General features: G+C 42.7%; 1 protein-coding gene across 3 annotated transcripts in view; it reads left to right on the plus strand.

Moving 5' to 3' along the window:
- Window positions 1-611: 611 nt before the first annotated feature.
- NKAIN3 (sodium/potassium transporting ATPase interacting 3) overlaps window positions 612-22,234 on the plus strand; it is a 205,442-nt gene continuing 183,819 nt past the window's right edge. For all 3 annotated transcript variants that reach the window (XR_013841027.1, XM_079984683.1, XM_079984682.1), the window contains exon 1: window positions 612-1,173. Coding sequence is in view for 2 of the 3 variants with exons in the window: in XM_079984683.1 (XP_079840809.1) it covers window positions 1,120-1,173 (54 nt within the window). In the remaining variant the exon portion in view is untranslated. The remainder of the gene's footprint in view (window positions 1,174-22,234) is intronic.

Raw genomic sequence — 22,234 nt, forward strand, 5'->3', positions numbered from 1 at the left:
GAAAGCGCCATGGAAGTCAATGACCCTTACTTCTGAGTAGGCAGGCATAGGGTTGCACTGCTGAGTGACGCAACTGATCTATTTCTGAAACAAAACCACGCCGTCCTACGAAGTATAGGCTGGGCCGAGAGAATGATGAGGGCTACTTTTCACTTTTTCTTGCTCATTCACACTTTTAAAAATATTTTTTATTGCGTTCCGAATGCGTCGCTTTCCCGGAGCCCTCCGAATACTGTCCAAGACACCTTCCTTCATTCCTTTCTTTTCTCCTCGCGGGTAAAGGGCGGGAGCGCCCCGCCCCTCACCTCACGCCCCGCCCCTCACTCTCCCTCCGAGCCAATCAGGCTCTCTTCTTCGCCACGCCGTTCAACTTTCCCGGGGAGAGTCGCGGTGGGCGAGAGCGCTGGCTCGCAGCCTGGGAGGAGCAGCGCGCCAATCACGCCGCTTGCCCGCGCACCTCGGTGGTCGCTTTAGCTCCTCGCGCCGGCGACCAATTGCACCTCGCGCCGCCGGCGAGGCGCGCGAGTCCCGGCAGCGGCTCCTGCCTTTTCCCTCCGAGACCCTAAACTGAAGAAGCCCCGCCTCAAGCGGACCGTCTCGTCGCCCCTCGCTCGACAAGAGCCCCCCTCGAGGAGGCGAGCGCCCCTCGCCATTCGCCAGCTGCCCGCCGAGGAGCCACAAACCCGTCCTCGGCTCCCCTCACTCCCTGGGCACCTGCTGCCAGCCCTTCCCGCTTCTTCACCCGCGGAACCATTGACAATTCCCACTCGCCCGCCCGCCGCCGGCGCCTCAGTTCCGAAGTCCCATTCATAGGCTGGCTTTCCAGAGGCGCGCGCGCGTCGCCGGCCCCGGCAGCAGCCCCACGCCCACCTCCCCTCAGCCTTCGCCAGCGCCGGCGGCGGCGGCGGCCAGGCTGCGCTCTTGAACGCCTTCGCCGGGGCTGAGGGGACGACCGCCGCCTCTTCCTCGCGTTCCTCCTCCTCCTCCTCAGGCGCGAACAAAGGGATTTGGCCGGCGCCCGAGGCGAGGGCGGCGAGGGGCTCCGTCCGGATGCGGTGAGCGCGAGGGGCCGCAAGAGCGAGGCCGGCCGGCCGGCGTCTCGCCCCCTTGCCTTCCACCATGGGCTGCTGCTCGGGGCGCTGCACGCTGATCTTCCTCTGCACGCTGCAGCTGGTGAGTAGCTAGCTGCCCTTTGGCGAAGGAGCGCGAGGGGCGAGCGGGACCCTCTCGCTCTCGGCGTCTCGCCTCCCTCTTCTCTCTTCCCACCCACCCAGGTCTGGTATTGATTTCCCCCTTGAATCCCGCCCTGCAGCCCAGATGAGACGGATCCCCCCGCAAGCTGCAGCTGGAGAGCTGCTCTGCCTCGCGCTCCGCCAGCAGCTTCCACTCTCCTGCAACTGACCCCGGGAGGCTGGCGAGCCCAGCCTCGCAGCCGCTGTCCCAGGTGTGGGAGGGAGGGGGGCAGCTCCCTTCCCAGCCCCTCCTCCGCTTGGGCCGGGGAGCTGGGAAGTCCGTCCGGCAGCGCGAGCCCTTTCCCAGAAGGTCAATTACAGCTGTCCGCGCTTGGCGGACTCGCTTGATTCTCCCGTGCATGTCGGAGTTGGCTCGCAGGATCGCTCCCTGGAGCCCCACGGCTCTTTAGCAGCTGCCACGGCCTCCCTCCGCCCTCGGCGAGAGATGTGAGGACCGAGGGCCTTTTCATGCCGCGTGGATCGTAAAGCTTTTCCTTCGCCTAGGGAATAACGATTTCTAGAAAAGCCACTGCGTGTTGCCCATAAGATCAAAAGCAATGCCAGTTCTGGTGCTCATTGCGCTTAGAGTTAGACAGTGTGTATATATTTGCAAGTAGTCAATTGTGTTCGCTACGAAGTATGCTAGGTTCCCCCCTCCCCCGTTTTATGTTCATTGGATGATGGTGCTTTCCCATTGTAAAGGAGGACTCCAGGTAATGCTGTCTAATTCCCCACCCATTCCTTATTTTTGGTCTCTTGTGTACCGTTTTTTATTCCTGCACATCCTGCACTTTGAAGGTGGATTCTCATTCTGGCTTCATTTTAAGGCAGTTTGAAATGTCTGTCTGGTGTGTGGAAGAGATTTCCTCTCTCCCCTGCAGAGTGCTTAAATCAGATATTTAAATGTTGCACAGTTGTATGGAAACCTTGTTTGTTCCCATTGTATCAACTTGACAACTGGGTATTAAAACCACTTCATGATCAATGTGAGGTCAAGGTGTTCCGGAAGCACCTGATGGGGGGTACTGCATGCCTTTTGATGGCTTTGCGGCTCAAAGATGAAATCTTACCTCTGCTCACAGCTGAGACATGTTCCTCCCCCTACGGAAGTTGCAATTTGTAACATCATTTAAAGGCTGTTGTCAAAGGGCTGCTTTTGTTTGGGTTTGACACTTGGTTTTCATGTTATCAAGAGCCACTGCTTTGTTTCTTTCAAACGAGATAAAATGAAGAGAGCTTTCTGTGTATTCGGTTGATAGCACCACTGAGATGAGTATTTTGCTCTAGGTCCACGGTGGCTGCATGGCAAAGGGCCTGGTTTATGCTGTATGGTGCATCCAGCCTCACCCTTTGGTTTGCCCTGACTGTGTGTGTGCATGCCTCTGTGGCATATAACTTCATTTCTACTTGTTGGGTTTCCGTTCCTTGTTGAAGCTGATATAACTATTCCAGTGCAAATAGCTGTTGAAAGATTTGACTCTGAACTCAGACCCATTGAGATGGAAAGGGACTACAGCTCATTGGTAGAGCATCTGCTCTGCGTGCAGGAGGTTCCAAGCTCCATCCCTCCAGCAGATAGAGGTGGGAGAGAACCTTGCTTAAAACCCTGAAGACAGTGTCAATGCAAACAGTGCAAAGCTCAATGGACCCAATGCTCTGGCTCCATGTAAGGCAGCTTCCTATGTCCCTAATGTGGCTTACTCCCATGTCAGTTGATAAAATTGCAGCCTAAAAGAGCATGGCTCCTTCCACAGTTTATTGGTCTTTAGTCGCTGTGGAACAATTGTGGATATCTTGTGGTTCAACCTATGACTGGCTGGGCTGGATGGGGGTTGGAGTCCATCAACATCTGGAGGGCTACAGGTTCCCCATCCCTGTTTGTAGAACATTGTTTCAGTTCTATTAACTTGATAGCTTGTGCACATAGTATGGTTTTCCTCTTGATAATAGGCAGGGGCTAACAAGGTTCAAATGCTTGCTCTGGAATAAATAGGCAGGGTTAAGGAAAGAGTATTTCATGAGTTTTTGTTGTGGCACAGCATAATGTCCTTGTGGAATCACATGGTATGTTTTGATCTAATTTTTAAGACGCTCTATTGAATATTGTTTTGTATTGATTCTGTTTAATTGTGTGTGTGTGTGTGTGTGTGTGTGTGTATAATCATATTAAACAGTACAAAAATATACAGCTAAATTACAGAAATTGATTGGTGATAACTGTGCTTTCCCTAATGGCTCCTGTTGCTTGTACTTGTACTAGGTGGTGTGTTTATCTCTGATTAGTATTAATTTTTCAGTGGTGGCTGGAGCTGTTTCAAGAGAGGCAGTAGGAGAGTATGGCATAACTGTAGCTGACATCTGAGGTGCCCTGGATGTTGTCATAAAATGGAATGAATTATACAGCAGTGTTAGAAACCCAGACGCACAAGCCAGGGGACAAATGGCACCTTAAGCCTTGGTTACAATTGCTACAACAGAATGCCTGTTTGCCAGGGGTTGGACTAGATGACCCTTGGAATCCCTTCCAATGCAACAAAATCATCGACAATGTAGGTGAAGAAGATTCTATATTAAAAAGTCCACAGTTTGGGGACTTCCGGGTTGGCGCCTCCGACAATGGCAGAATTCCTCTGATCAGGAGGAATTTGCTCTGTGGAAATCAGGGTCTGGCCACCACGGCGAAGGTGGAGACCCACTAAAAATCACACACGGGAGAAGCCTGTGAACGTGGGATTCGGCTGGCACCTTTTGCGCCTCCCCTACTTGCGCGGAGACCCAGTTTCGGGGATCCGGAGCGACATGGGGTGAGCGGCACGGTGCTTCGAATTGACTGCTTCTTTCATGGAGTGAAGCCGCACTGCTGTTGCCGGAGAGCGCTGACTTTTTCCTGTGGACAATTTGATCCTAAACAACTACCCGTGAGTAGAACGGAAAACTGGATTTTTAAACGTCTTAATTTGGCACCGAAACGGGGAGGTTTCAAACAGGAAGTCCGCCTCCCCCCTTTGTAAATAGATTGAAGCAAAGAGCTTGCAAGCTAAAGTCTTGGAAAGTCCTCTGTAAAGGATTAAACTTCCATCGGCTAAAATCATTAAACCCCCCCTTGGAAGCAGGAGAAGGGGGGGGGAATTTGGGATCGCGTAAGCCTGCAGGAGAGAGTGAAGAAAGTTAAATTACCACCGCTCTGAACCTGGAAACGGGCTGCTAGTAAGACTGACATTTTGGGAAAGTTCATTGACTGTGAATAAAACGTATCTTAACAGCTAGTTAAATAAGAGAAATACATTGTTTCCATTGTCTCCATCTGCGTTTAAAAAGGAGTAAAAGTAACTGAAATTTGAAACTAATTTTATTGCTTGAACTGTGCTTAAAAGGATTGATACAAATAGAAATTGTTTCCCTCTAGAGGGAGCCTTTGAAACTGTTACAAGTGTTGAGCTGGTGGAATCTCCAGCTGCAAGATAAAAAACCGTGAGAACCAGGGATTGACCTTGGATAGGTTAAGAATGTCAACAGAAGAAGCCTTAGTGATTGCATTATGTAAGATAAGTGATTCATTGGAACAGCTCCACAAGAAGACGGATTTGATGACTATTAAAATTGATAACTTGGGACAAAAAGTGACTAATTTGGGACAAAGAGTGAACATCTATACAGAAGCCGTTCAGGAATCGATGCAGGAATCTACTTTGGCGTGGCAGGCTGTGGAGAAGGCGAGGGAGAAAGTTGTTGTTGTTGAACCTAAAGTAATACGGGTGGAGAGGGAGAGAGCCCCAGCCTTACAGAGGCAATTTGATGACTATAAGTTGTTGCCTTCTATGATTGAATTCAGAGAAGGTCAGATTTTGAGGATTGGAGCCCTGCTTGGACTGGAGAAGGAAAGTTGGATAGATCACCTCATGCAGGGATTTACTGACCTTTGGGACCTGGACCTGGGTCAGGAGGAGATTGGAGTTGTGGGGACTTTCAGATTTGGAGGGATTTTGAAACACGTCCTGAAATATCTTTTGGATTTTAGTTTTAATTACGGAGATTTGGCTGACCTGTCGAGAAGGAATAAAAACATTGGTAGGTCGGAGCTTCCCCAAGATCTACTCTTCAGCATCAAAGGAAGGAAATTAAGAACAAGATCAGCAGAAGACAAAGTAAAGTGCATGTATAAATATGAAGAAGACCTGCAGAAGGGACTTGGAAAAGAGTTAAGAGCCTTGGACAGAAGATCACCAGGTTGATGAACTATATGGAATTGACGGAAATGACTGGCAGAATCCGAGACCAGGGAGAATAATAATAATAATAATAATAATAATAATAATAATAATTTATTATTTATATCCCGCCCATCTGGCTGGGCCTTCCCAGCCACTCTGGGCGGCTTCCATAAAAACCAAAAAGAGAAGAGACGGTGGAAGAAGATTGGAAAAAGTTTAAAGTTTATTTATAGAAATACTGTAAAATTAATGAGTGTCAGAAAAATGTTGGAATGAAATTATAAGGCTTTAGTAGAAATGTTATAAGTAGTTAAGCATAAATAAGTATTATAGTATTAATGGAAAATAAGGTTAAAATAAGTTAAGATAATTATATGACAGAAAATATAGAAAGATGGAAAGGAATTGCTGAAACAATTAATAGAAGTGGAATACAAAAAGGGAGGTGAGAGGAGGTCAATGAAACAAGGGAATGAAAGATAAGGCATTGAAATGGTATGATGTATGTTTTTAAATTGTTTTTGCTTTGTTTTGTTTAGTCTAATGTGTTAATGTTGCATTGTGTACTGTTTATATATTGTATCGTATTTCTTTCTTTCTTTTGCTTCTTCTTTTTTTCCTTTCTTTTTCTTCTTTATTGTAAGGTTTAAAAGTAATAAATATTATTTAAAAAAAATAAAAATAAATAAAAAGTCCACAGTTTTATGTGACTATTAGAAACAAAAATATGTAGGCATCACCTGAGCATTCAGACAGTTTACCATTCTTTGTAAACGCGGAATTGCCAAATGTGTATTGGGCAAATGTGCCATATGGCTGTGTGTAACTCACAGCTCCATGGGTAATGTCTATTTCAAAAATGATATACACATGTATAGACTTTTCTATTGTCTGGAATGGAAATCCCTTCAAACCAGTTTTAAGTAGTACAATTGCCCTCCTATTGAGAACTCTGTACGTAGACTGCATCATACTAAGCTACAGATAAGTATTCAGTGTTCAATGTAAGGACAAGAAGAATATAATTTCTAATGTGATAACCAACTTTATTTCAGCATGATTCTGTTGCTCCAGTTCTACATCTCCCTCCTTCTGATTTTAACAAGCCCCAACTCTATAATTTTCCTTTTAAGTTATGCTGAGAATGGGAAAACAATGTCTCCATTCACATGTAGTAGTAAAATTGTTTCCTTGCTGCTTTCATATCTATTATCTTCACATTATAGGCATATGTGGGTGGAAAGTGTATCCAAGCTGTTGGAAGTGAATGCAAATGGAGTGGTAAATTCTCTAAACCAGAGCTCCTCAAATTATGGTCCACAGAGACTACAGTGGTACGCCTGGTTACGTACTTAATTTGTTCCGGAGGTCTGTTCTTAACATGAAACTGTTCTTAACCTGAAGCACCACTTTAGCTAATGAGGCCTCCCGCTGTCGCCACGCCGCTGGAGCACGATTTCTGTTCTCATCCTGAAGTAAAGTTCTTAACCTGAGGTACTATTTCTGGGTTAGTGGAGTCTGTAACCTGAAGCGCATGTAACCCAAAGCGTATGTAACCTGAGGTACCACTGTACTGGTCTGCAGGAAAGTTGCAGAGCTGTTAATAATATGTGTACTTGTCCCTGTATTACTTTAATATTTAGTGACAATGGAGATCAAGGCTCTTTTGACAGGACTGGATTTATCAAACAGGCCAACAAGAACTTGAACTAGGGCCTGTGACTTTCATAATACAATGCTGGCTCAGTCTAATATTTTTCTCATTAAAAATTACCATTTGAAGAGGCATTTCTCAGTAGTCTGGGATAGGACTGATGGTTTTCATAATACTGCACTTTTTAAATGTAAGTGCTGAATAAAAAGTTTATTAAGTGGTCTGTCAAGACCCCCAACAATTTTCAAGTTGGGATGGGAATTGAGATCAGCTGCTCTAAACCTTCATTTCTCCAACTGTGTAGTGGTTTTTGAGACTGAGAACTGTTACGGTCTTTTAGGGCATAATTTTAAAAGTCACTTTGCTACTTCAAAGACAATATTAATCTAGATGTTTGTGTTTGGTAACAGAATGTAAAAAAGCAACCACAACAGTTGTTTTCATATCAACCCAAATATCAACATCCATTTGTGTGATTTGGAACAGGGCAGATCAGAAATCAAGAATTGGAGGTGAAGTGGCAAACCTCAGTCGTGACTAAGGAGCACAGTACTACTGCCTTGGGCCATTTGTAAGCTATATAGTATAATGTATAGTTAATACTAGAATTCCTAGCACATGTCAGCTTTGTGTGTCCCACAGAGGCTGTATCTGCAGATTGCCCAATTTCACCTTGCCACCTGCTCCCCACCCCAGTCTGCCAAAGCATCTGTTTCCTGGGCTGAAGGCAGTGCAGCTCCCATGGGAAGTGAGGCACACAAGAGCGACACACACACTCTCTCTCTGTTGTGTCTTCTCATCACAGTTTTGCTCCCTTTAGCCCACCATGCAGCTGCTTGGTGGGCTGTGGAGATCTTGACTGTCAGTGCCAGTCATCTGGGAATGGGTGTGTGTGCGAAGGGATTGCCCTCTATTGTGTGCAAGCACATGAGCCCACCACAGGCCTCAAGCCAGAATGGTTGTCTGCCTCTGACCTAGCACCTTCTTTTGCTCTCAGCTAATTATTTGGTACATACAACAGCTGGGCATGATTTCCCCTGCATTTGCTCAGTGCAGGGTCGGTGTATATTTTTGCTCTTCCTCTCTTTTCTCTCTGAAAAGTCCAGTTCAATACATGAAAATGCACTGAAAAAGAAAAATGTTGATGACAACCTACAAAAAGTAGGCACTTGTGCATTAAGCATGTTTCCTTGTCAAAAAAATCTCAGTTCAAATAACTCTTGAAGGCAATATTTCTCTTAACATAATTACAAAGTGTTATTTGGATAAATGTTTTAACACCAAGGCTCCTTTATCTCTGTAGGGTCGAAAGCAAAAGCAAATCTGCCCTAGTACCTTTGCTAAGATTCAGCTGGTAGCCATCCTCTTTCTTTTCAAGCTGGAGTTAATATTCCCCCTCATCTGTCCCATTCCCCCCCCCCAGCATATGGTTTAGACACATAGCAGACCTATGCTCACAATGAGACTACTTCTAAGTAGACATGCATAGTTATGCTTTCAGTTATGCATAGTTATGCTTTCAGGTAAACTGACTGTTCCAGGAATGTGGCAAATGTAACCTCTGAACAGACACATCCATATATATGACAGGAATTTCTTCAATTGCAATAGCTTAAAATTGATGGAAATCGCTGCTTTGTCACTCTAGCTGCATCAGTGGATGAGTTAATTTAGACTTCACATTCCCTTCATGATTTCAGGCTTGTATATACCCAGAGATAGTTCCTGGTGTGTTGTGCAGAGTAAATTGCTATAGTCAACTTTCTGTGTTGCAAATTGCTGTTGGAATCATCCGTTTGGACCAGGGTGTCTTCAAGTGCAAATGGGTGTCTGGTGGAGGTTATCTGGTGAACTGATTCAAATTTCAGGCTTGTACTTCCAGCAGAGAAGGAGGCCAACCTGTATTCCAATTGAGAAGCTTTAGACTGCAGGTGGGAATTTGTGTGACTTAAATGTTCTCCACGCTAAAGAAATCGATATACAGAGTCCTCTACATTGAAAGCAAGATGCCAGGGAGAAGAGCTTTCTTCTTGACTTCTAGATTCTAAGACTTGTTGTATGGAGGAGCTTTTACTCATGAGATCCACCTACCAAAGGTGCTGGCTCCAGAGGATTGAAGCTGCTGTAGACCCCCTCAGTGTTGTTGTTTTTTGAGGGGGGCAGGCTCCCCCATTGTTGGAGCCAGGCATGGTTGGGTCCCCTCAATGTGCTTCAGAAGTTGGCACCTTTGTCAGTCTAAAAAAGCTCAGATAAGAAATAGGAATTACTCTTGTGTTGTATGTAAGAACTAGATCATATTCTTGTTAATTTACATCTGAGTTGCAGAAAAGTGTATATATTGTAGTGCTGCATTTACAAAAAGTAACCTCTCTTTGCTTCTTTTTCAAATAATTTTTGCCACTGAATAATTCACTCCATTGAGGTAATCCTTCTTTACAGTGTACATTAAATGTATTATTTATATTCATAAATTCAGACACAGCTGTGAATATCTAGGAGATATGACTGTGCTCCCCTGTAACAAAAATTTAAATAATTACATTTTTTAAAAATGCAAAGGGCTTCGAGGAAATGTAAGGAGAGTTAATTGAAGATGTTTGACTTCACTGTCTTGGGAACCTAGAAACAAAATCTGGGTTTTAAAAAAATTATTTTGCCTCCATTCATTTCCTTTTGGGGAGAGGGAACCCACCCCATTGCCCTAATTCTGCTAAACTTTGATTAAGTTCAAGAGGAAACAAGGTAGCTTCAACTAGCTCTATGTATGTATACCCTGAAGTAAGTCTTGCTGACTTTAGTGGGCCTTATTCCTGGGTAAGTGTATATAGGATTGCTGTGTTCAATCTCATGACTATTTTTAACTAGATTGAGGCCACTCTTGTTGTTATACCTATTTTCAATGTCTGTGCTTATAATCTGAAAAAAGTGGCTAAAAATATTACACACACACACAATTGTGGTACATGGCGTTGGTAATTAGCTGACACAAGTGATGTTGGAAGTTCTAGGTCAGTTGTTGGTAGATTGTTCATTCCCTGCCTCTCTCCTGTGAAGGGGGTGAAATGTCATGTCTTAGTGTTGCCAGGGTAAGCTGTTGTTCATGACAGAAGGGCAGAGGGTAGCTTAGAGCTGCTGTTTTCAGCATCAGCTCCATATTTCTTAGAATATGCAATTCTACCCTAAGACGAGTCAAAGCATTTCTGTCCAAAATATGAAAAGTGATTACTCTTGAGATATTTATTCTTTATTCCATTAAATGGGCATGCGAGCAAGCCCTTCGATGAAATTGTGAATCTGATTACATCAAAATAATTTAAAGTAAGGTTACCAGACATCCCTGTTTCCCGGGGACAGTCCCCGGATTTACAAATCAGGCCCCATACAAAATCAATTGAAGTTGAAAAGTGTCCCTGTATTCATTTAAAAAAATCTGGTAACCTTAATTTAAAGCTTTCTTTACTCAAGGAGGTATCAAAGAATTTAGAATTATATTCTGTTTCTCTGTCCACGAATTGCAATTCCCTATGCTGGAACAATTCTAGAGGCAATATCACAGTTTTTAGTGTGATCTTTTATTTGCTTTCTTGGCTGCTTGCACTCAGTTATATCCTTATGATCTTGCTAGGAATCTGTGCCTTATGGCAGTTTCTGTGAAACTACCCTCTCCCCCCGCCCCCACTCCCACAAGGGACCTTCAACACCTTGAGTATATACTTTGGGTGCATCTCTTCCTCTGCCATTACGTTGCTCATTCTCATTTTAAAGATAGAATTGCTAACATTGTCACTCATATTATGCCTTACTATTTTCTCAGATATGGAACTATAGTTAAGATTTATTGCACGTATCTCAGTTCTGCTGTTTATCAACAGAGAATGCATAGAAAATAGCCATTTGCTGAATGCAATGACCCCAGTTAGGGATAATAAAACAAGCCAAATAATAAATTAGATGCTGGAGTTAACATCTGAGAAATTTACAGCATTGCCCAATCCAAACATTCAACATATCCAGAACAGTCATGGAGGAGGAGACTATTAGTTCATATTGCTAAAGTCATGCTGCATCATGCACTATTGGGACACGGGTGGCGCTGTGGGTTAAACCACAGAGCCTAGGACTTCCCGATCAGAAGGTCGGCGGTTCGAATCCCCGCAATAGGGTGAGCTCCCGTTGTTCAGTCCCAGCTCCTGCCAACCTAGCAGTTCAAAAGCACGTCAAAGTGCAAGTAGATAAATAGGTACCGCTCCAGCGGGAAGGTAAACGGCGTTTCCGTGCGCTGCTCTGGTTCGCCAGAAGCGGCTTAGTCATGCTGGCCACACGACCCGGAAGCTGTACGCCGGCTCCCTCGGCCAGTAAAGCGAGATGAGCGCCGCAACTCCAGAGTCGGCCACGACTGGACCTAATCCCTCATCATGCACTATACAGTGAATGTGAAAAAGCTTCCTTTTTAATTTTTTTTGCCTGGAATTAAGTAGTTACCGACATGCATGGATTATTTTAACTGTGCCAAACATGTGATTTCCACCAACTAGCTGATTTTAAGGACTATTTTTCCACAGAAACGCAGAATTGTAGAGTTGGAAGAGACTACGAGAATCATCTATTCCAACCCCCCTAAAGTGCAGGAATCTGCTACCCAATGTGGGTCTTGGACCCATATCTCTTCATGTGCCTTTTGTGGCATTTTCACCCACAGTGTTGTTTCTTGCCTTCTTTTGGTTTTCAAAAAATGAATGTATTAGGACTCATTTTTTGTTCGCTTATTTATTAAATTTATATACAGTGGTACCTCTGGTTACATACTTAATTCATTCCGGAGGTCCATTCTTAACCTGAAACTGTTCTTAACCTGAAGCACCACTTTAGCTAATGGGGCCTCCCACTGCTGCCGTGCTGCCAGAGCACGATTTCTGTTCTCATCCTGAAGCAAAGTTCTTAACCTGAGGTACTATTTCTGGGTTAGTGGAGTCTATAGCCTGAAGTGTATGTAACCTGAAGCGTATGTAACCTGAGGTACCACTGTACCACCCTTCATCTGATGACCGCAGGGCAGTTTACAGGGAACCAGGCAGAGGGCCTTCTTAGTAGTGGTGCCTGCCTTGTGGAACGCCCTCCCACCAGATGTCAAGAAAATAAGCAACTATCTGACGTTTAGAAGATATCTGAAGGCAACCTTGTTTAGGGAAGTTTTTAATGACTGAAGTTTTATTGTATTTTTAATATATTGTTGGAAGCCACCCAGAGTGACTGGGGAAACTCAGCCAGATGGGCAAGGTATAAATTTATTATTATTATTATTATTACAATTACAATACATTATAGGTTTACTGGACGAAGTCCTAATCTGAAGGTTTTGTGGGTCAGCTGGACTAGTAGTGCTTTTTGAAACAGTGAACTGAACCCCAGGAATGCAGATAGACCTGGAGCAGCCTGTTTGCAAGTACAATTCTGTTTTCTTTCATAAATAGCCACACATTATTTCCAGTGTCTAAGGCGTTCCCCCGCCCCACAAAATAATATCCCATAGTTATATAAAGAGCCTGGAACAGAGAGGCTTATAGCCTAATTCTTCAAAGAACTTCCATTTGCAGCTCTTCACTTGAAACAATGGAAAATGGCAATGTTTAGTACTTTTCAGAAGGCACTTAACTACTGTAACCATGCCACTGAATAGGTTGTGTAAGTGCAGGCACTATTAGGTAGGACCATTAGATGAAGTCATTGAACCATCAGGAGGCTGGATGTGGGGGAGGAACTGTGTTTTTTTCTAATCTAAAAATGTTGCGGTTGAGCATACACACTGGGATCATCCTCTGGGGAAGATTTCTTTCAAATATACCAAGCCTGCCAGCACTACTATCTAGCATTTCACTACTATGAGGGTTTCACTTTGTAATGTTTCACAGATATTGACACCATGCTGCGTATCTTGGGTCATCTATTATTAACATACGAGCAATTTTGCCTGGCTAAAAGTATGTTCTCATTATTCATACTTCTTTTAACCCCCTCTGCTGTTGGAAGACTCCTGCTGCCTACTGCTGCTATTTATTTTTATGCCTGGGATACAAAATCATCTTGAATGTACACAAAGCAAGCTCACTATTGATTTTCCTAGAAGTGTCCCAGATTTTGATCCTATCCGGTCTTGTAATCAGAAAAGGCTTCTACCTTAACTGCTGTAAACTGCCTTTGAAAAAAAAAACTAATTTCTGTGTTCACCTGTCAGATTTGTTGCACTCTGCACGCTTAATGGTAAAACAAATATTGAGTGAGGTTTCCCCTGCTGTCACTACAAGCAAATAAGAACCATTAATCGGTAGTAAGCCCATGCTTTTTAACATCTACAGTGAACCTAGTGGGAGAAGTCATTCAGAGGTTTGGGGATGAAATGCCATCAATGTGCAGATAGCACCCACTCTGCCTTACTTTTTCATCTGCCTGTCCCAAGAATTTCATGGAACCTTAAAGACTAATGCATTTATTATGTTCATAGTAGGCTTCATTGCAGTAACAGCAAACTGCTGATCACGTTGTGATTGTGCCAACTACAATTTCAACATCTTTTTTTATATGCACTTCTGCCAAGCTAGGTATTCCCCATGCTATACCTGTGCATTTGATTCCCCATTCTACTGCTATTCTCTTTTGAATTTATTTCTCTCTATAAATTCTCTGTTGAATTTATTTAAAACTCTAATACAACAGTAATTTTTTGGGTGGGGGCAGCCTATTTATGGACCTGGGTCATAGCAGGTGCCAAAGAAAAGGCATTCTCTTATGTACATGACAAATGGGGAAATGCTATTTTAAGAGGATTCCTTCCACTTGCAGCTTTAAAAATACATGTATTAAAAAGGATTCCCAGTTGATTGGTCACAACAAAATACATTTTGATCAATTAGTCTAGTCAAATAAATTTAGCCATTAGGCAGGAGGGAATATTCATGGAAGACAAGACAATAAAAATCTACTAGTGTTCAGTATCCAAAACAATGTGTCCCTGATTACCAGTTGGTGAGGATCACAATTGAGGAGAGTGTGATTGTGCTCATCTTCTGCTTGCGGGCTTTGCATAGGCATTTGGTGAGAACAGAATGCTAATACAAGTGGGCCTTTTGGGTTGACCCACTAGGGCCCTCCTTACTTTCTCATCTTTAAATGGCCAGCATTCCCCCAAAATGTCTAAGAAGTCAAAAAGAGAAACCTTTGATTGCTTTTAATAAAGATGTGCCCTATATGTATATGTGCCAGTCTTTTAGTGTTAGAACGTTATCTGCCACTGACAACTTTGTGGTGAGGGAGCTGGACTTATGAATTGGCTTCTTGCTGTTGCTATGCCATCCAGCCTAGCCTACAATTATTTTAGAAGCTTTTAGTAGGGCATCTAAAAATCTTTAGGGCTTGGTCATCTTTCAGAAAATTAACAGAGCTGAAATGGCAATAGCTGTTTCAGCTCAGCTTCAGATCTGTTGGATTAAAAAATAAAACTGGGCATGTCTGTGACAGAGCTCTTCAGGCTCCCAGATCTTCCTATTGCTCATATTATGCTGATTTTCCTGTTCTCCTTTGGTCTTGTCTCATAGACTACAGAAGTAGATGAAAGATATACATTGGAAGTAGGTGTAGGTAGCTAACGCTGTAGTTTTGTTAGGGAGCTTCATTATAGAAACTGTGAGAAGCACAGTTTAGTGTTCTCTGATCCAATCAGAATCTCAGACATAACTTTATAGTTAACATTCTTTTTCAGAAAATCAAAACCTACATTTGTCCAGAATCATTATTTAATGATTCCTGCAAGAGCACCAGGTGCTGTATTAGTGACATACTTAACTTTTCAGCAGGAAGTATGAATATTCCTAAGGAAATCTGCCTTTCACAGCCAGGAGCTATAACAGCTTTATCGTAGCTCTGTAAAACTGGTATCACTTCTAGCTGTTAATGGCAGATTTGCTTGGGAATGTTCTTGTCCCCTGCTCCTTCATTGATGGCACTGTACAAAGTATAATTGAGATATCATCACACATAGGCACACAGCTTGCAGGGGTTGCCACTCACCTGTATTAAACTGGGATAGTATGGGGACTGAAAATGCCTGGCAGTCTATGGTTTTTGAGAGCAGAGCTTTCCAAACTATGTGCCATGCGAACGCTCCCCACACTCCTTCCAGGGCTGGAAAGTGGTTAGTTTAGCCTCTGTTTTGCTAATAAAATTGAATTACTGTGTCGCAAAATGATGTGGAACTGAAGTACTACTGTGTTGAGAAATGATGCATGTCTAAAAAGTGTGTCACCAACATGAAAAGTTTGGAAAGCTTTTAAATATTTTAAGTACAGTGGTACCTTGGGTTAAGAATTTAATTCCTTCTGGAGGTCCATTCTTAACCTGAAACTGTTCTTAACCTGAGGTACCACTTTAGCTAATGGGGCCTCCCGCTGCCGCTGTGCAGCCACCGCACAATTTCTGTTCTCATCCTGAAGCAAAGTTCTTAACCCGAGGTACTATTTCTGGGTTAGCGGAGTCTGTAACCTGAAGCGTCTGTAACCCAAGGTACCACTGTACTGTAAAAATAAATAAATTGATAAGATCAGGAAATGGTTGGGGGAGAAAGAAAAGAGATTAGAAGCAGGGTTGTGTAACTTTGTTGACTTTCTATGTCATCAAATAAGTTATATCAAAATTACCATGGATGAGTTTCTAATTGTATTAAAAAGAATGTTTTATTTACATATAAAATAAAGGTAAATTCCATGTGTCTTGGCAGAGAGAGGTCATGTTTACACTAGAACATCTGAGCTCCCCTCCAACCCCTACTTTCCCAGGTTTATTACTTGCAGCTGCCCACCCCCTCCACACTTGTCAGTGTCTTTCCACTTAAGTGGCATATGTTATTAGTACATATTGACAGATAACAATCTAATTAAATGCAGGCAGGAAATAAATGCAAACCATGCAATTGCTATGTCTCAGAAATACTTCAGTTACAGATTTTAATGGCTAGATCATGGTTGCCATTTGTTACAGCACATTGGGAAGTAATTATCAATGCTTGAATGGAAACAGAAAATGTAGAGGCCGGATTTGAGGTGGGTGGAAGGGGGGGGGGAGAGAAAACAATAGAAGAAATGAAACAATAATGTTGAGAAAGGAAAAGGAAGCAGCTTTCCAATGCAAATACGATTCTGCATCTCTTATTTATGTTGCCTAAGGAAACTACCCAACAGCAGTCTTCTTGCACTGTATATGTGAGGGCGTTCTAGTGGCTTGTGCCTTAAATTTTTTCCTGGTGCAGTAGAGAGAATTGCCTGGTAATGCTGAGACTTGGATAAAGCTCATGCATGCTGCTCCTATTTCCCACTACATACAGGTTTTATATTAGCTTCCTGAAGGTAGAAAGGTAATGTTAGTGCTAATTGTTGCCCTTTTTACTATGTTTATCTTGTCTGTATTTGAGCTTTGCATCGTAATGTCATGGACTGTGCCTCTTGCGTTTCAAAGTGTTTGGCCTCACTGTTTACAGTCTCTCTATATAATATATATCTGCCAGCTGAGTATAACACTTCATGCATCTGATCAAGTGGATTCTAGTCCATGAAAGTTTATGATGCAATAACTCTTTTAGTCTTTAAGGTACTGCAAGACTCTTTTTTGTTTTTGTTGTAGCAAACTGACCCCGCTACCTCCTCCTGAATGAATGGAGGTTGTGCTTGATGGATTGCATTGTTAACTCTCTTGCTTAACAAGACTTAAGAGTGAAAGTCCTGTAGAAAATTGCACTAAGTCTCTATTTGCATGCAGATGATTGATAATGAAGGGACCATGGGCTGCTCAGCTTCCTCATATAGCACATTTGTATTAAGATAATTGAAAAGGCCATCCACTTAAGATATCTGATTGGTATGGTTTGTGTTTATGCAGCTTATACTTCACTGCATTATAAATATTAATGAATTAATCCTCCCATCTCTCTACCAGGCTAGTAAGCATCATAACTGTTCTCCTTTTATAGATGAGAGAAGTGATTTTCTTAAGACCATGTTTGGTGCTGATGTCAGAGCGGGAGCCTAGGATTTATTAATGGCTGACATTTCTTCCTCATATAACTGGGATGTACCCATCAATGTCTATTAAGCTGACTAGGCTAACAATTACGACCTGGTGTGAACAAGCCTACCTCCTTAATAAATCTTCACTCAGTTTGCACTGTCTCTAGTGATCTAATCATATTAGTTTTACTTTTGCATTTTAGTTTGACTTGTTGTTGTTCCACAGAAATAATGTTGGTGCTGCATATATTTTTTATAGTTTTACGAAGCTGTTCAATGATGGAGCTGCTGAATAAGAAGTTGGCAGGAAAATTTTGATAACTGCATGGGTATATTCTGGTTTGAATGTATATATCTCAGTGTTTTCAGCTGTAACTTGCAAAACCCATGTGATTGCACAATCTGTATTTGTAATGCCCATTCTCTTTTCAGTATTTCGGGATTCAGTTTTTCTTGGGTCAATTGACCATAGTTTCCCATTACATCTGATCCAGGAAACTATTATAACCAAGACCTGAACAACTTCAAATCATGGTTTATTATGCTAGCTTGTTCTACTCCTGGTAACCACACTTTTCTGTATTTAATGTAAAGTGTTGAATTAAGGACGGAAGAGGAAACATGATGATGATGATGATGATGATAATTTATACCCCACCCATCTGGCTGGGTTGCCCCAGCCACTCTGGGCAGCTTCCAATGCATAAAAACATCAAACATTAATAGTAACAATCTGATTGAGCATAGAGAGGCACTCGGCTCAGGGCTGGCTCCTGCTTTGAGAGGGTGCTGGGCAAGGTGCTGTCCATGGCTTTCTGTGAGGTTGTCCTTCGCACAGGCTTGTCTCTCCCTCTTGCAGTCTTACTAGATAGAAGGTGATGCAGGGAAGCTGTTTTTGCTTGTGGTACTGTGGGGGTTGACAGAAGGTGAGTATCACCTCATATTCTTCTAGCAACTTTGATTCCCCCTCCCCCAACAAAATTGAAATGGAATGCCCAGAGCATGGTAGGTGGTGGTGCTCCTTTGATGCTGACTAGTGACCACTTCTCCTGTAGCTGTTGGCCTAAAAGTAAGCAGTCAGAGATTATTGCAAGCTATCCCCTTCATTATTTCAGGAATCGCCACCCACCCAAAAGAAGAGAGGTTCTTTTCTTTAGTTTTTGGTCAGGCTTCTGCTTCGATGAGGTGTTGCCAGCATCATCGTGCCTCACCTTTGAGATACATGTCAGGGTTGCCCAGGGGCAATAGGGAGAGTGGTGGTGACCATGGCTGCTGCGGCTGTCTTATCCAGCACTTTTTCAGCACTCTGCATGTGCAATTAATTAAAAAAAAAATGCTTTTGGAGTCAGTTGACTGGAGATTCAGGTTGTATGATACTACAGACTGGATGGTCCCCTTGCAGCTCAAAGCTAAGCCTCCCAGGTCTGTTTTCAAAACCAGTTTAATGGTCCAGAATATAAGGTACTGGAAGCTGACTCCTGGGACTCCTGGTTCAAGAACCTTCCCAGTACTGTACCTTGCATTTTAGAGCAAGGCTAGATGGCTATCTGGAACATATTAGGTTGTTCTAAAATGGAAAATCAGCATGTGTGCACGCATACAGTATGCATATGTAATTGCTCTGTATGTATGCATTTGCAATTACTCTGCATGTGTGTTTAGGCCTATGGATTCTGGCCTATATTTTAAAGCTGTTTAAATATAGCACTAGAACTGGATGTGGGTCATTCAGTTAGTCTGCAATTTGTCATACAATGTATTCCTTGGTCACTTAGCAGAAAAGGAATTGCAGCTGTGCTCTCTGAGACATAAGAGAGTATATCTCAGATTCCACAAATCTGTATAATAAAGGAGCAAATGTATTTGCACATGTGCTTCAGAACAGTCATCTGGCTTATGCCAATTATTTTTAATAGGAGCTGGTGTGGTTTTCATAGCTTACTTTTTATTTAATGTGACATGTGATAGGCTTGTGCGTAAAGAAAAGGCTTCTGCTTTGGTTCCTTGGTTCTGCATTTCAGTTCTTTTGCAAACATCAGTTCCCCTCCAACATCAAAATGTATGGCATTTTTCTAAGAATTCCATCCCCAGCACATAAAATTTCTGCAAAATGAAGTGTGGCAATTTGTGAACTACTGAAGAGACTTGGCAGTGCTTGCTAGAGAAATCTTTTGCCTTAATAAACTGCCTTTCTCATATTTTGGAAAGACACCACTTCCAGTTACCTAAAGTTGAGAGCATTTATTCTCAGTTTTTGATGCTGTTAAGTATTGATTAGGAACGCAGGTGGCGCTGTGGGTTAAAGCCTCAGTGCCTAGGGCTTGCCGATTGAAAGGTCGGCGGTTCGAATCCCTGCGGCGGGGTGCGCTCCCGCTGCACGGTCCCAGCGCCTGCCAACCTAGCAGTTCGAAAGCACCTCCGGGTGCAAGTAGATAAATAGGGACCGCTTACCAGCGGGAAGGTAAACGGCGTTTCCGTGTGCGGCTCTGGCTCTGGCTCTGGCTCTGGCTCTGGCTCTGGCCAGAGCAGCGATGTCACGCTGGCCACGTGACCCGGAAGTGTCTCCGGACAGCGCTGGCCCCTGGCCTCTTAAGTGAGATGGGCGCACAACCCCAGAGTCTGTCAAGACTGGCCCGTACGGGCAGGGGTACCTTTACCTTTACCTTAAGTATTGATTGGTGTAAATCAAAGAACTTGAAAGCAAAAAGAACCCAAAGTGTTTCCTTAACTATTGTTGTACCCACTGCTCTAGCAAACATAATGAAAGTTATTGAGCTTTCATAAAAAGAAGGTTGATCTGTTTTGAGTGGACAGTAATTAGGGGTGATCAGGGATAGGCTTACCCTGAAAAGGAACTTCACTTTCCAAGTGCTCCAACACTTGAAAAACCTGATAATAACAACATTTCCAGCTACCTTTTAATCCTTCCACTTCCTAAGAAGGTGGGGAAATCACCTTACTAAAGGAGGAGAGGTTAACAGATGATGGTACAGCTAGGTATTCTTGGGGTTTGAAAATTTAGCCAAGATAATTAAGTAAAATACCACAATAAATGGAATACAAACACCAGAAGGCAATACAGTGGTACCTCAGGTTACATACACTTCAGGTTACATATGCTTCAGGTTACAGACTCCACTAACCCAGAAATACTGCTTCAGATTAATAATAATAATAATAATAATAATAATAATAATAATAATAATTTATTATTTATACCCCACCCATCTGGCTGGGCTTCCCCAGCCACTCTGGGTGGCTTCTAAAAAAATATTAAAATACTGTAATACATCAGACATTAAAAGCTTCCCTAAACAGGGCTGCCTTCAGATGTCTTCTAAAAGTCTGGTAGTTGTTGTTCTCTTTGACATCTGGTGGGAGGGCGTTCCACAGGGAGGGCGCCACTACCGAGAAGGCCCTCTGCCTGGTTCCCTGTAACTTGGCCTCTCGCAGTGAGGGAACCGCCAGAAGGCCCACGGTGCTGGACCTCAGTGTCTGGGTAGAACGATGGGGGTGGAGACGCTCCTTCAAAGATTAAGAACTTTGCTTCAGGATGAGAACAGAAATTGTGCTCCGGCGGCACAGCGGCAGCAGGAGGCCCCATTAGCTTAAAGTGGTGCTTTAGGTTAAGAATAGTTTCAGGTTAAGAACGGACCTCCAGAATGAATTAAGTACTTAACCCGAGGTACCACTGTACATCAAAATAAATTGGACGCATTTCTATTAATAATCTTTTCTAATAATAATTTTTCCACTTCAGACATCAGTTTGAGATTTTTCTGATCCTTTCCTGCTGGATCTTGATGTGCCCTGTGCCATACCTTGTTCTCCTTAGTTCAAGATTTCTGCAATCTGCATCCCTCATCTCTGTCAGAAGAACATACTCATTGAAATCATTGGACTTCTGAGTATGACTTAGCTGGCTATCGAGCAATAATTGTAACATAATTGAACATAAAATACCTGTCAGTAACAAGTATCTTCCAGTTTGTTTTCTGCCTGTATTTCTGTTTTGCCTTCATTTTGTCAAAAGAAATTGTTTATGCTTGGAAGAGCAATAGTCTGACAGCATCTTATGGATTCATTGTGATGTTCATAGTTCCCCTTCTGCCGTAATGTATATTTTATTTTAAAAAATGTGTAAACAATCAAAGGTTTGCAAGTGTTACCATGCTGTCCTTCTAAGATACAGGATGGAAAGTGCTTGAATTCAAACAAGGGAAGAGTTGGGAGTGCACTTAGAATTCCATTCACCTATTAAAATCCCTTGAGTAGGGTTCACAAGGGGCAATGTTGGCCCTATGCTTTGCAAACCTCCCTGCATGACTCATACCTACCTGCTCCTATTACCCATCAGCTGGTGCAGTGTTGGCCCAGCAAAGAAACATGGGCCAGAGGTTCCCCACCCCAGCTTTTAGTGCTTACAGACATGCAAATCAGCTTATTGATAGGCTGAACCTGAGAAGCTTTTATACAGTTTCAAAGTACAGTCACCATTAAAAAAGTATTCTTCTGTCTTCTCGGGGTGTTAAATTTACCCAGTCTTTCATATTTACAATGCAGATTTATCAGTTTATTTTGATTTTCTTTCTAGTTCCTTAAATACATCATTCTTTCAAGTTGTCAAGGCATAAACTTCTCCAAGGATTCAAAACGATGGCAAAATAAGCGTAGATAACCTTTGCAAGCGTAATAGCTTGTTTTGAGAACAGTAAGCAGTATCCTAGAAAATAAATATGTCCTAGAAAGGGAATATTTGTAGAATTAAATGATAGCTGTTGAGCAGATGTGTTCCAGGATTAGGTATCCTCAGTTGAAATGTTTTAGCTGTTCAGTAAATATATTCAAACAATCCAAACTCTAGTTGAGTAAATGTTTCTTCTGAAAGCCGCTGTAGTCAGTTATCAGAGTAATTCTGTGACAATTAAGATGAAATGTGAGAAACTGCCAAATTATCTCTATAGAAGCACAGTAAAATTGTTGACAATTTCTAGTGGGAAACAGATCTTTTCCTTTTAATTTGCAGAAGTTATCATAACACCCATGAAATATAGCCTTTCACCCTGCAGATCTAATTTCTAGCTTGCT

This window comes from Podarcis cretensis (assembly GCF_951804945.1).
Source record: "Podarcis cretensis genome assembly, chromosome: 7".
Lineage (NCBI taxonomy): Eukaryota > Metazoa > Chordata > Lepidosauria > Squamata > Lacertidae > Podarcis > Podarcis cretensis.